The following is a 16,118-nucleotide window of genomic DNA, read 5'->3' as shown; positions in this document are numbered from 1 at the left end:
AAAAACCTTCTCTCCTCCAGACGCAAAGAATGCCCCCTTGTGCCAGTCACCTTCCTTGGTATAAACAGATCCTCAGCGAGATATTTGTATTGTCCCCTTATATACTTATACATGGTTATTAGATCGCCCCTCAGTCGTCTTTTTTCTAGACTAAATAATCCTAATTTCGCTAATCTATCTGGGTATTGTAGTTCTCCCATCCCCTTTATTAATTTTGTTGCCCTCCTTTGTACTCTCTCTAGTTCCATTATATCCTTCCTGAGCACCGGTGCCCAAAACTGGACACAGTACTCCATGTGCGGTCTAACTAGGGATTTGTACAGAGGCAGTATAATGCTCTCATCATGTGTATCCAGACCTCTTTTAATGCACCCCATGATCCTGTTTGCCTTGGCAGCTGCTGCCTGGCACTGGCTGCTCCAGGTAAGTTTATCATTAACTAGGATTGTATTGAGGCATCGCATGAGTGTATGCAGAGGTCAATATGAAGGGATGGGGAACATAGCTGTGACGTTGACTATTGTGGATGGTGGATTCCTGTGCTATCATGGTTATCCTGCCAATGATGATAATGAGCCTGCTGAAGACTCTACCTGAAAAATCAGGAAGTAAAGTCTAAAATAGCCCCTGTGGCAAATGTGAAATTAATTTCGATTTTTTTTAATTCAGGTGATGATATAAAAAAAACCTGCCAAAATATTTGGAAAGATACATTTAATACAAAAACTGCCATTTTCCGACGATAGATTCCTTTTAACTCTTCTTAACTTGTGTTACTTTATTCAATTTATGCCATCCAATAAATAAGCATATCTTTAACTTTGGGTTTTTAACCCTGGGAGCATACTTGAGATGTCACTGGTTGGCAATTGCAAAGGATGCTGCCAGCAGCGCATCTTGATGATTTTTCCAAGTGCATTTAGTGCGGCAGAGCATTCCTCGGACAGCCTTTAATAACCTGATTGAGAGCAGCCAATGTGTGTAAGTTCGGAGATTTCTACGCATGGTGCTCATACTAAATAAATCAAAATGTTTTGAAAATTTAGTTTCCATTTCATATATATCTATCTCATATCTATTTATCTATCCATCCATCCATCTATCTGTCAATCTTTATATGTAATATAATACGTAACAATAAAACAGATGTTCTTGTATAATACTCAAGCTGTTCACAGTTCTTAGAGAAGGAATGCTGGAAAATGTGTGAATGTTTCTGCCTCTGTGATAGTACAATATGAGATTATGATCTGATGTTTCGTTGTGCCCTCTTCTTAGTGACACAGGCTTTTGTAAGGTGTAAATTAAATAATGTGACATAGTTATTAATAGGTGGAACTTGTATATGCCGACAGAGTCGTTGCACGCAAAGGTTGCCGCTGGCAGAAATTCACAGGCTCTCAAGGTGAATTGTAAAGGTTAGGTGTCTCCTCAGCACAGCTGTTTCATATATATCATCTGATGTCTAGGAGCAGTTACATCCAGCAAAGCAGCGAAACCAACATTTCAGTGATTCTTACAGTAAACCGCATTATGATGAATAAATGTTTTCTAACCCCCCGGTCAGGATGAGGGTAGAGGGAAGAAAGAAGTATACCAGGAATAGGAAATTCTTGTATGTGAATCTTGCCCATCAAAAAGGAAAAATGACTCTTAGGCTGCTACATCTGTTGCGTGGTCAGAGCTAGTTACATCGCAGCAAAATACAATGGGGTCGCATTGTAATCTCCAGTGTACAATGACAGGCAAGTCATTAAAATTCTGACGCTGATGGACTTCTTGTGACTTGTCACATTGCAGTACCCTCAGGGTCACAATGAGACAACACCCAATGACTTGTATTGTGCAGCGATGAAGCCACAACACCTAGCAAACTTCGGCCACAAGACATGTCACAGTCAAAGCCGTCATGTAGACTCTTAGATCTAGGGTAGGTGACATCTTTTAGACATCTGCAAAGCCAACATGTTTTTTTTTCCAGCATAAGACACTTTGGCAAAATATTGGTGGTCTTTTTCTTAAAGTGTCTTTTTGTCACCTTCTGTGACATGTTTTCGAGGCTTAGTCACGCAAGGCATACACTTGTGTATGTAGAATAGTGAGAAGAATATTCAGGTCACTTTTTTGAACCACTTTGGAAACCTGTAGTAGCTAAAAGAAGCTCGAAAAGATCGAAGATGTGCACAGTAAGTTGTTTTTACATAAACACTTACATTGTTTCACATTTTGTTTTTATCACTTTTTGGATTTCAGGCGGATTACTGAAACAGACATTGTGTGCACATACCCTAATGGGAACTAATGGTTTCATTAAAAAACACCTTATTGTATTTTAAAAGTTTCACCATTTTCTAAATACTTCTTTGCAGCAGTGCCTTACACTAAATTCCCAAAGTGCGAAAACAGAACAGATTTTCCATTTTCGTACTCACTTGTGGAAAATCCGCTGCCATTTACAGTGCCCACAACTAGATGAAAATATCTCCTCTTTTAATGCCAAGGGTAAAATGTGCGTTTTCCTCGCACCGATATATGCCACTGCTGGTATCACTGTGGCTGACTGCATTGGAGATCGTACCTTGGAATGCAGCCTTATAGTTCTTGTCAATCATTAGGAACTTCAATTGATTACTTTATGAGGACAAAATTCATTTCTGGCATTACATGACCATGTAGCAATAGATACAACACATTCTAGTATTTTTGCGGTTCATTCTAAATACTTTGCTCCGCCATTTTCTATGCACACCACAGATATATAAGATTTCACTTACATCTCAAAAAAAAAAATCACACTAAACAAAAGATTAGGTCCATTTTCTTTGTGATCACAATAACACGAATCCAGCAAATTGGTGACCGGCCACCATTTTTCTGGATTTAGAAAAGATGTAAAGGGGTTGAAAAAAAAATGTTAGTACTCATTTGGTACTCACCTTACTTATTTGATTTTGCCAATGGACCATCTTCAGCTAATCCATGCAACCAGCATCTTTGGCTTGTACTTTGCTGATTAGGCTGTGATGACAAGATCTGCTTTACAAAACATCATAATGCCATGGCTTAATCAACACCAAAGATGAAAAGGCAATCGAGATGCCGGATGAGGAAGAGTTTGAAGATTCATTGACAAAACCAAAGAAAATGGCCAGACCGAAGCGAAGCATTGGAGAGGGAACAGCTGAAAGTCGGGTGAGTATATTTCTCACATTTTTCTTTTCTTTTTTTTTTTACACGTATTTATGATGGATTGGGGTCTGGAGAAACCTCAGAGCATAGTGATGTACATTTTATTCAAAATAAATTCAATGAAAATCAAATTTCTTGGCCAAATTTAAGCGAAGTGCTGAATTCATAATTTCATCAGATTTACTCATCACTAGGAACCGTTTGACCAAAGCTCGGTATGGATTTTTGCAAAATACATGGTGCAAATTAATTAATAATAACCAGAGCAACGATGATACAAGGCTAATATACTCACTCTTTAGTGCTCGACGTCCTGCTATTAGGAATGGGAGAGATGCATGGAGGAAGTAGACAGGAGGTTTCATCCAAGCGTTGCTTTTTACAGTCAATTTGCAGGTCACTGCTTTCACACTGCTTGAGAGGATATCAGGAAATAGTTTACAATTTTGCAATGCTCCATATTTACACAACATCTTACAACAGTTTATTACTATATATACTGTAATATAATCAAGTACGGTATATATGCGACGATCTAGTCTCCCCCTGCTGCTGCCGCCTCCTCCACCGGACACACCAATCTCCCCAGCTGCTGCAGGAATCCAGCGCTGGGGAAACCATGTGTGTTTCAGTGAAGAACTATTCAATGGCTGCTCCCAGCTCACTGCTCAGCTGATGGGTGGGTGGGAAAGATGCTAAAGAATATTCACTGCACTTTAATCATGGGGACTACGTGGTTTCCCCAGCGCTGGATCCTGGGCAGCTGGGACATTTTTCTGTCTCCTGCAAGTGGGATCCCAGTGCGATTCCACTAACCGCTGCCCCCTCCCTACATGCTACATTCCGACCATAAGATGCACCCACACTATCCTTGCAAATTTGGAGGAAAAAAAGTGAGTCTTATGGTCAGAAAAATACGGTAAATAGAAAAAAACGAAAAAACTTACATTGTAAAGAAACAGATATTTCAGGAAGACACACAGCCCCCAAAAAACTTGTGTGCAAAAATGCTAATCAGAAAACATATCACTATTACTTGACATGGAAGTCATGTCAATTCTTAGATGGACACAGACTGGAATGACGGGATGTTATGTTAATAAAAAGTCTAAAAGGGGAATTCTGATAATAAATCGATATGCTATGTTATTAAGATGTGCTATAAAATGATTAAGGGGGTCTGACATCTGAGATCTCTTTCAGAAGACCAAAGAGATGGAGGTGCTTTACACATTTTTCAGATCTTGAAGCACAGCTTTAGTCATGTGAATGTAATTGTATTGATGTTTCCTGCACAGCTAGTGGTCAGGACCATCACTATCCAGGAAAAATCAGCAGGAAACCCTTCATTCGAAGAATCAATGTTAGTTCAAGCAGACAAGCAATAGTTAGCAGCAGCCAATCAATATTTTGTGCCACAAATGGCATTACTTTATTAGATTTGACTAGAGATGAGCGGATCAGCAAAGTTCGAATTCGCCTGTTCACTCTTTTCTTTCGCAATAAAATCAATTCATGGAGAAGTAATTTTACATGAATTGAATGATTCTTACAGACCACAGAGAATAATAAACGTAATATGTAAAAAAGTGAAAAGAACCATTATACTCACCTTACTTTTCACCTCTCCAGCCCCTCTGTTACTTATTGTTATCCGTCCGGTCCTCACTGCTTCTTCTGATCCCCCACTGCTCGCATTGGAAAGGTTCTGTGAATTTGTTCAAAATGTCACTTCATCATGATGTCGTCACGTGTGCCGTTGACTTTTCGTGCTCCTGTCTACAGCCCTCACAAACATCATGAAAGCCAGAATTGTTAGGTCATCATAAGAGGCCCAGGGATTCCAGTGCAAGTAGCGGGGGCCCAGAATATGCGACAAAGACCAGATTTGTGGCAATGAATAGCAAAAGGGCCAGAGACGACATGGATAAGGTGAATATAACTTTTTACCCTTTTGGTGGTTCTTTATGGGACAGAAAAATGTTGGCCAGCAATTACCACTTACCTGAATCCCTGTATCCCTGCAGAATTGAATTACTTCAAGAGGCAAGCTATAAACTACTCTCTCGGTGGTATGTGGTGCCAACCCACCTACACCCTATGTTTCCAGATGCTAGTCCCATGTTTTGGAGATGTGGGGAAGAAGAAGGTGACTTATTACAAAATTTTCTGGCCTTGCAAACTTCTTTCTCCTTTCTGGGGAAAGTACAACTAGTGACTCGTAAATTCTCTGATCTTCTATCAGACCTGGATCCATCTCTCATCCTTCTTTATCACAGTGATATCCCTTTAAAAACTTATAAAAACTCGATATTGAGACAATTGATTGTGTCTGCTAGAGCATACATTCCTTTGTTATGGAAAAGTGCTACCACTCCAACAATCTCGCTCTGGTTTTCCAAAATAAATGAGATTATGCTAATGGAGAAGCTCACTTCCACTATCAATAACACCCGTGATAAATTCTAAAAATCATGGTTCTATTAGATGGAGTTTAAATTATCTGCTGATTACCTCAACCTTATAGGGAAAAACACTTTAGGAGCCTCTCTGCTGTTCCAGTTACCCTCTTTCCCAGACTTCCTCTCTCCAATCCCCCTTTGTATTTGTGTGTCTGTGTTTTTGGTTTTAGCCTCTGCTCTTGCTTTTTCTTTCTTATCCCCCTTATTAAATTACAGTAGAGAAACGTGTGTCGGGAGTGGTAGGTCCCTGGCTCCCTGCACTGCTGGTAACCTTACTTGTATTATAAGTCATCTATGTCTATGTTTGTTATCGTATTGATGCTGTTTCTTTGAGTCTTTTATGTGGATGCAATATTCTTATAAACACAAGATATTTCTATATTAGTCCACTATTACTTTCCTCCTTGATAGTTATACTCATTGATGTCGGGACTGTATAACATTGATAGAATCTGTTAGGATTCCCTCATACTTAGTCTGTGTATCCATACATTTCTATCTATTAGACACAACTATGTGGTAGGAACAAATTGTTTTTCTTAGGAGTTGACCTTTTAGGCAGAGTAGCATATGCTTCTTATACCCAGGTATACCCACCTTTTTTCCTGTATTCGGACTCCTCTTATTTATATTATATCTCATTATACATGTTCTTGCATGATACTGTTTTTAATGAATTGTTATAATAAAAATACGTTTAGCCTTCTATAAAGGCTCATTTTTAAGTGTTTTGTTTCTTGGTGGGGTTTTTTGGCCCTTACTAATGGGATAAGGATGTTTTTGGTGTAAATAGTATGTAACGATTCAACATTTAAGTTTGAGTCACTATGCAGGTAACATTATATAACACATTGAACCAATGTGTAACCCTTGACCCTACCTTGGATTGTCTTTATTTTAATTTGCTTTTAAATGTTATGAAAACACTGTTTATTGTTATTTCTATGTGGTCTTGTTGACTTGCTATTTCAGGTATAATTTGTGCCTTGTGTTTGCATTTATATTTCTCTTTAAAACGTAATAAAGATCAATTTATATAAAAAAGAAGTAAATTACAAAAAAAATCAGCAATTTTGAGAATGGGGATCTTTGTCAAATTCTAATAGAATTCAATTCTACTCAAATTTATGAACTTATCTCTAGATTTGACAAAATGTTTCTGAGTATCAGAAATGGGCAAAATAATTTGTGTTAAATTCTACAACAATCTGTTTTCTCTAGAATTATTTTTTTTGCTCAGCAAATTGATTGCCCGCTGGCTGACATCTTGCTGAACGTAAAGGGCCAGTTAACGGTTAACAGAATATAACTAATACTCACCCCACATCTTTGTGGCCATTCATCCTAGAGTATAGATGCTAAACTTGCGACCTGCAAGAAGAGCCAAGGAGGACCGGACAAAGGGGAATGAGTAGTGTGAGCAGCCGGAATGGTGAGCGGTGAGGTCTGTATTAGGTTATGTTTTATTTTTACATCCTACTTTGTTTATGCTCTGGGGTCTTGAAACATCAAAGAGCAAAATAAGGAACATTCAATTCACAAACAACTGTCCAGGTGGTGTAAATGCCCCCAAAACTCAACAAAAATTAAAAGTGTACAACTACATTGCGAAAAGTTTTTTAAGTATTTAAAAAATAGTGTTTTACCATTAGCGCCTGCTGACTATTTGAAATAAGTAATATGTTAACTAGTTTTACTAGATTAGCATCTGTATCTTTTACCTCTCCACGAGAACTTATGAAATATATGTATTGAATTCCAACTTAGATGTTTTTAATCCAAAGGAGACTATGTATCTAAATGGGGATTTTGTTATTAAACACAATATTCATAAAGGTTTAGACTACTTATGGCTTGGAGTTGTGAAACCGTCACATTTAGCGACGCTGCAGCGATATAGACAACGATGCCGATTGCTGCAGCGTCGCTGTTTAGGTCGTTGTGTGGTCGCTGGAGAGCTATCACAAATACAGCTCTCCAGCGACCAACGATGCCGAAGTCCCTGGGTAACCAGGGTAAACATCGGGTTACTAAGCGCAGGGCCGCGCTTAGTAACCTGATGTTTACCCTGGTTACCATTGTAAAAGTAAAAAAAAACATACAGTACATACTTACATCCCGGTGTCTGTCACATCCCCCGGCATCAGCTTCCCTGCACTGTGTCAGCGCCGGCCGGCCGTAAAGCAGAGCACAGCGGTGACGTCACCGCTGTGCTCTGCTTTACGGCCGGCCAGCACTGACACACTGCAGGGAAGCTGACGCCGGGGGACATGACAGACACCGGAATATGAGTATATACTGTTTGTTTTTTTAACTTTTACAATGGTAACCAGGGTAAACATCAAACACGCCGATCCAGCGATGACAGCGGGTGATCAGCGACCAAAAAAAAGCAGGGGCCTGATCGTTGGTCGCTGTCACGCATAACAATTTTGTTAACGATATCGTTGCTACGTCACAAAAAGCAATGATATCGTTAATGAAATCGTTATGTGTGAAGGTACCTTAAGCCAGACAGATCTGTTTGCATCACTTTTTTAATCATGATTACATACCGTGGAAATGGCCTCAATTTTTCTCGGCAGTCACATATTGGTAACTTTTTATTCAGAATTTAGACATAATAATAACTTTCACATTGAAAGTACAGAAGTACTGTAATTTAGTCTTCAGTGGGTCATGGGTTTAAGAGATCTCCTTTCACTGTGCTACAGTAGAGTGGAGGAAGAACAAATTCCATTTAACTAATGGGATTTAATGAGTCTCTTCAACAGTTTGACCTTCTTTTGGTGTATGTAGGTCAGCTCTCTTCCTTATGAGCCATGTAATGAAACACATAACATCTATATAATCTACTGGAAACATACTGTTCGGGGGCACTGAAAAAGTGTCAACCCCAGCCCCGAGACCTACGGGAACAGTCACTTAGGAGTACATTGAGCTAATGACTCCACTGTGCTTAAAAGGTTACACTAGGCAGTTTCACTCCCCATATACTCATCATTACCATCATTTTTAAAATTGAAACACAGATCTCTTTGAACTTATAGTATTTTCAATGTGCAGCTTTAGTGCCCATTCATTTTAGCATCTATGGAATGAGAATAGCCAATTGAACTAAAGAAATTGTTTAGGAATGGCTACATTGACATTTTATCTCTGGTTTTGTTGTTATAAAATGCAACCAAAGTTCTGCAAAGTAATTTTGCGTAAGAAAATAAATTATGCCAAAATTCTGATAAGGATATTCTCAAATGGTCTCTTGAGCAGCTCAGAGCTATCCAGTCTTCATACAATCTCCTTACTTCTGTTTTTAGGCAGGATGGGCACTCCTCCTTCAGTGACAGTAATGGTCAGCAGTATAACTGTAATATTAGTATAACTATACAGTTAAGCACAAGTTTTGCTATAACACATTCAGAAATTTGTGTTCTGAAGTCTACAATATTATTACTGCATTTACACATAGAGATAACAGTGCATTTGAACTTAGAACAAGCACAATTCTCAAGAAAGTGAGAGCTGTGATTAGGAGAACTGCTTTAGGAGAAGCTGATGCAGGGGTTGGTGATTTTCAAGATTTATAACAGCAGCTTGCCAGGAGCTGAGAAGGAGAGGGAGCAGATAACTGCGGTATAGAAAACAATAGGCTGGAGAGAGGTGGCTGGTATGTTATGAGCTAACTTCTATCCTGGAATGTAACTACTATGCACACTTGGCCAAACTAGCTGTACACTATGAAAGATAAATGCTCTCTTTGCATAAGAATGACAGCAGTTAGAAATAGCAAGTCAATAACAAACTTGCTTATTTTCATGCTGTCTAACTAATAAAGAAATTTAATAACTCGATAATACCTCTTTAATAGTTTAACATTTTTACCTATCATCCAATCTTTCACAACTATTGGCACTGTTGTTTTAGTAAGTACCGTACTTAAATTCATAGTGAAATAATTCTGGAGTGTCTTTTATTAGAATTCCAATTATTAGGAAACATTTATGAATAAATTGTTAATTAGGGACAGCCATTCATCTTGTGAAAGGGGTGCGTGTGTCCCTACCAAGACAGAACTGATTGGAAAATGTCAGCGTATGTACACCCACAAGTAATAACACCCTATTGTCAATTTATTCATTAATTTGTAGGAGGGATATCAAAGGGATAGAACAATGCGGTTATTTTTCTACATTAATTACAATATATTATGGAATTACTGCTTTGTTACTGATAAAACAATATAGGAATCAGTTATAACCCAAATTAACACATTCAATTATATGTATTTTATTTCTTCACTTTTCAAGCTCTATTATGTAGGAGACAACGGTAGACAATTGCTTCCAGAAAACAAAGCTTTCAACAACAGAATATTTTGCTATATTATATTTGTGAACTCTTTCTAAAAAGAAGTGAATGTTTGCCTTATTATAATATTTCTGATAAACAGCACAAAATCAGATGAAAGGTGAAGGGAAAAATGTGTCATTCCCTCTGGAGCAGTTTTCTGGTGTGGGTCGGACTTGGTAAATTACATTTTTTTTACTTAGATTAAAAAAACCCTACATTTAGTGAAATGAGAACATTAATTTCTAGTATGTAAATGGAAGCATGGAAAGTAGGAACATAAAAAAAAGAAGTAAAATAAGTGTTAACATTTAATCCCATTGAATTTCTGTTTTACATTAGCTTACCTTGTGCTTCCTTCTAGATTTTGTGCAGTTTTTCTCAGTGGCTGTGGCTGGTGTTTGTGGCTTGTGTTTAAAACCTTGGTCTTTGATTTCACTCTTTAAGACCTCACTCTCAAAAGTCTCTTGACCTGGTACTCTGGATAGCAGACTGAGGTCTATTTTCACCCATAAAGACTTAATCTCTTCAAATTCACTAAGTGGTGATAGAAGTTCATTTTGAACCACAGGAAGAGGAGAAAATGGTTCCTCCAGATCATTTTGAGTTTGATCAAGTGATACACTGCTGCTATTGCTGGTTAAGCTGCTGACACTTAAGATGTTGTTGGTACAGTCTTTTGACTTAATCGGATTTGTAGGACCAGTGCAAGCCTTTGATTGCTTGACCTGAAGGACTTCTTCTTGGTCAGTGTTTGAATCTGATGCTGAATCCGTTTCAATAAACTCCCTAGACTTAGGGACTATTTTACTTGTCCCTCTTGCTTTCTTTTTCTCAGATGCATTACTTGTGCAAGTCCTTTGCTCCTTTCTTGGAGCAGTTTTAGCAACAGTGGCTTTTGTCCTTGCTTTTGCTGGCTCTTGGTTTTCTCGTACATCTTTCTCTTTGGGAGTGCTGCTGGTGGGGTTTGGTTTATTCCAAGCGTAGTCTTCTGCACTTGATGTTCTTTCAACCTTTTTTGGTTGTTTTTTAGCAACAGCTCTTTGTGGAGTGGTTTCAATCTGAGCTGGTGACTTTTGTTTTGAAGGTTTAGACTCTGGAGGTTTTTGCGGTATCCTAGGTTTGTTTTTCTCTCTAACTGGACTCAACAGTTCTTTATCTTTGGGAAGGGAATCTGACTGAGAGCTAACACTGCTGGGTTCCCTTTTGCTTTCTTCTTCAACCTGTTGGCTATTCTGAGGCTCAGAATTATTATCTGAATGCACATCATTTTGGTTGTTAATTATCGTTTTATTATGTGGATTGACTTTATTTAACCACTTGTCCAGTTGCCATTTGTTTGTAGATGGCGGTTCAGGCTGTAGGTTTAAAACAGGATAACATTTTAGTCAAACAAGAGAAATGTATAGAAAAAAATAACTTTCCTATAAAAAAATGTATGGCTCTCAAAAAACATACCAGATTATTTATCAAAATGCCTAATTAGCAAGCATATTGGATACTTTCGTTAATTTAAAACAGTGCCCCAGAGAAAACGAAGAAAACAAAAAATGATAAATAATCCCATCAAATGATACATTTTTTATAATGTTAGTTTAGGGTTATCTCTGTTGAATACTAAGTAAACAGAGAGCTTATTGGTGGTACACATATACACACAGCAATATTTAAAGCAAATGCATTGGTAAAGTAGGAAAATATGCTAGTTTACATAAAATAAAACAAAGCACAATAGAGAGTTAGTAAAAGAAGTGGTATAGAGTCTTTCGGAGTTACAGGAATAGCCAAATCAATCATTTCTGGGGGAAATGCAGGAAATTCAGATATGGAACCCTGACCAAATTTTTATGGCATTTCTTATGTGTGTATTCCTCCAGCACTAGCGAAGAGTACAGTCAATAATGAATAAACTGACATACATACACAACTTCTTAAAGCAAGGATTACAGTGCATAATGTTACCTCTGGGGTTACATTACGGTTTTCTTCATTACATTCACTGTCACTGGAGCTGCTCTCGCTATCAGAATCTGATTCAGAGCTGGTTTCAGATTCACTGGAACTTCCAGATCCTCCACTTGAATTTACCAGGTTGGCACCATGAACTGTTGGCAAAGGAAGGCCACTGGAAAACACAAAAAGCTCACATGAATCCTAAGTCAAGAGCTTCTTTAAAATGCAAATAAAATACATCATTGATAGGTTGGAAAAAAAATTCACATAATTGGTAAGCTATTCACAAAATGCATCAAAATTATAATATTACGGACAAGAAACAAAACTTACATTAGGGCCACCACTCCAGCGCCAAAATAAGAAGAAAATGTTGGAATGGTGCTTTAACAAATACAGTACCAGTTCAGTACCTGTTGATGCAAAGGTTTTCAATCTTGCTATTGGAATGTGCACTTCATAGATTTAGACTGAAGGTGGTAAAATCATGAGGGAACAAATATGGAAACATGGAGTAAAGAAATAAGGGTGAAACAAACCAGAATATGTGTTACACCTTATATTCCTCAAAGTAACCTGCTTTTATTCTGATGACACCATTATACCCCTTTGGCATGCCTTCAAACATTTCCAGCAGGTAGTCACCTACTATTACTGCGGAGGTTGGTACCCCCGCTTTGATGCGGGCTGCGGCGGTGAGCCCGCATCAAAGCTGGGACATGTCAGCTGTTTTAAACAGCTGACATGTGCATGCAATAGCGACGGGTGAAATCGCGATTCACCCACCACTATTAACTAGTTAAATGCCGCTGTCAAGCGCTGACAGCGGCATTTGACCGGCGCTTCCGTCCATCGGCCCGGAAATGAGCGCATCGCCGACCCCATTACATGATCAGGGGTCAGCGATGCGTCAGCATAGCAACCAAAGGTCTCCTTGAGACCTCTATGGTTGCTGATGCCGGCTTGCTGTGAGCACCACCCTGTGGTCGGCACTCAAAGCAAGCCTGTAATTCAGCTACATAGGAGTGATCTGATGATCGCTGCTATGTAGCAGAGCCGATCAGGCTATGCCAGCTTCTAGCCTCCCATGGAGGCTGTTATGTTTGCTAATGACAGGTGTTATGAAGGCAATCCAGAAACACAGTGTGCTTAGCGATCAGAGCGCACACAGTGATCTGACAAATACCCAAAAATACAAGAACGAGCTCTGAGACGTGGAAACTCTGTAGACTGCACACCTGATCCTATCCTAAACACAACTAAAAGCGGCTGTGGATTGCGCCTAACAACTACCTAGGCAACTCGGCACAGCCTAAGAAACTAGCTAGCCTGAAGATAGAAAAATAGGCCTGACTTGCCCCAGAGAAATTCCCCAAAGGAAAAGGCAGCCCCCCACATATAATGACTGTGAGTAAGATGAAAAGACAAAACGTAGGGATGAAATAGATTCAGCAAAGTGGGGCCCGATATTCTAGGACAGAGCGAGGACAGTAAAGCGAACTTTGCAGTCTACAAAAAACCCTAAAGCAAAACCACGCAAAGGGGGCAAAAAAAAAAAACCACCGTGCCGAACTAACGGCACGGCGGTACACCCTTGCGTCTCAGAGCTTCCAGCAAAACAAAAGACAAGCTGGACAGAAAAAAAGCAACAAAAAAAGCAAAAACCACTTAGCTATAAAGAGCAGCAGGTCACAGGAACAATCAGGAGAAGCTCAGATCCAACACTGAAACATTGACAAGGAGCAAGGATAGCAGCATCAGGCGGAGTTAAGTAATGAAGCAGTTAACGAGCTCACCAGAACACCTGAGGGAGGAAGCTCAGAAGCTGCAGTACCACTTGTGACCACAGGAGTGAATTCAGCCACAGAATTCACAACAGTACCCCCCCCTTGAGGAGGGGTCACCGAACCCTCACCAGAGCCCCCAGGCCGACCAGGATGAGCCGCATGAAAGGCACGAACAAGATCGGAAGCATGAACATCAGAGGCAAAAACCCAGGAATTATCTTCCAGAGCATAACCCTTCCATTTAACCAGATACTGGAGTTTCCGTCTAGAAACACGAGAATCCAAAATCTTCTCCACAATATACTCCAATTCCCCCTCCACCAAAACTGGGGCAGGAGGCTCAACAGATGGAACCATAGGTGCCACGTATCTCCGCAACAACGACCTATGGAATACATTATGTATGGAAAAGGAGTCTGGGAGGGTCAAACGAAAAGACACAGGATTGAGAACCTCAGAAATCCTATACGGACCAATAAAACGAGGTTTAAATTTAGGAGAGGAAACCTTCATAGGAATATGACGAGAAGATAACCAAACCAGATCCCCAACACGAAGTCGGGGACCCACACGGCGTCTGCGATTAGCGAAAAGTTGAGCTTTCTCCTGGGACAAGATCAAATTGTCCACTACCTGAGTCCAGATCTGCTGCAACCTATCCACCACAGAATCCACACCAGGACAGTCCGAAGACTCAACCTGTCCTGAAGAGAAACGAGGATGGAACCCAGAATTGCAAAAAAATGGAGAAACCAAGGTAGCCGAGCTGGCCCGATTATTAAGGGCGAACTCAGCCAACGGCAAAAAGGACACCCAATCATCCTGGTCTGCAGAAACAAAACATCTCAGATATGTTTCCAAGGTCTGATTGGTTCGTTCGGTCTGGCCATTAGTCTGAGGATGGAAAGCCGAGGAAAAGGATAGGTCAATGCCCATCCTACCACAAAAGGCTCGCCAAAACCTTGAAACAAACTGGGAACCTCTGTCAGAAACAATATTCTCAGGAATGCCATGCAACCGAACCACATGCTGAAAGAACAAAGGTACCAAATCAGAGGAGGAAGGCAATTTAGCCAAGGGCACCAGATGGACCATTTTAGAAAAGCGATCACAGACCACCCAAATGACTGACATCTTTTGAGAAACGGGAAGGTCAGAAATGAAATCCATCGAAATATGTGTCCAAGGCCTCTTTGGGACCGGCAAGGGCAAAAGCAACCCACTGGCACGAGAACAGCAGGGCTTAGCCCTAGCACAAATCCCACAGGACTGCACAAAAGTACGTACATCCCGTGACAGAGATGGCCACCAGAAGGATCTAGCCACTAACTCTCTGGTACCAAAGATTCCAGGATGACCAGCCAACACCGAACAATGAAGTTCAGAGATAAGTTTATTAGTCCACTTATCAGGGACGAACAGTTTCTCTGCTGGACAACGATCAGGTTTATTCGCCTGAAATTTTTGCAGCACCCGCCGCAAATCAGGGGAGATGGCAGACACAATGACTCCTTCCTTGAGGATACCCGCTGGCTCAGATAAACCCGGAGAGTCGGGCACAAAACTCCTAGACAGAGCATCCGCCTTCACATTTTTAGAGCCCGGAAGGTACGAAATCACAAAGTCGAAGCGGGCAAAAAATAACGACCAACGGGCCTGTCTAGGATTCAAGCGCTTGGCAGACTCGAGATAAGTCAAGTTCTTATGATCAGTCAATACCACCACGCGATGCTTAGCTCCTTCAAGCCAATGACGCCACTCCTCGAATGCCCACTTCATGGCCAGCAACTCTCGATTGCCCACATCATAATTACGCTCAGCGGGCGAAAACTTCCTGGAAAAGAAAGCACATGGTTTCATCACTGAGCAATCAGAACCTCTCTGTGACAAAACCGCCCCTGCTCCAATCTCAGAAGCATCAACCTCGACCTGGAACGGAAGAGAAACATCTGGCTGACACAACACAGGGGCAGAACAAAAACGACGCTTCAACTCCTGAAAAGCTTCCACAGCAGCAGAAGACCAATTAACCAAATCAGCACCCTTCTTGGTCAAATCGGTCAATGGTTTGGCAATGCTAGAAAAATTACAGATGAAGCGACGATAAAAATTAGCAAAGCCCAGGAACTTTTGCAGACTTTTCAGAGATGTCGGCTGAATCCAATCCTGGATGGCTTGGACCTTAACTGGATCCATCTCGATAGTAGAAGGGGTAAAGATGAACCCCAAAAATGAAACTTTCTGCACACCGAAGAGACACTTTGATCCCTTCACAAACAAAGAGTTAGCACGCAGGACCTGAAAAACCATTCTGACCTGCTTCACATGAGACTCCCAATCATCTGAGAAGATCAAAATGTCATCCAAGTAAACAATCAGG

General features: G+C 40.2%; 1 protein-coding gene across 3 annotated transcripts in view; it reads right to left on the bottom strand.

Moving 5' to 3' along the window:
* AFF2 (ALF transcription elongation factor 2) overlaps window positions 1-16,118 on the bottom strand; it is a 792,369-nt gene that overhangs the window by 67,667 nt on the left and 708,584 nt on the right. For 2 of the 3 annotated variants that reach the window (XM_069747042.1, XM_069747044.1), the window contains 3 exons: window positions 11,961-12,123; window positions 10,346-11,356; window positions 3,485-3,603 (listed from right to left, as the gene is read on the bottom strand). In XM_069747042.1, coding sequence (XP_069603143.1) covers window positions 3,485-3,603; window positions 10,346-11,356; window positions 11,961-12,123 — 1,293 coding nt within the window. The remainder of the gene's footprint in view (window positions 1-3,484; window positions 3,604-10,345; window positions 11,357-11,960; window positions 12,124-16,118) is intronic. The other variant, XM_069747043.1, reaches the window with a different exon arrangement.

The sequence above is a fragment of the Ranitomeya imitator genome, chromosome 2, assembly GCF_032444005.1.
Source record: "Ranitomeya imitator isolate aRanImi1 chromosome 2, aRanImi1.pri, whole genome shotgun sequence".
NCBI lineage: Eukaryota > Metazoa > Chordata > Amphibia > Anura > Dendrobatidae > Ranitomeya > Ranitomeya imitator.
Note: the sequence above shows the minus strand (reverse complement) of the source record. Positions and strands in the feature narration are given on the sequence as shown.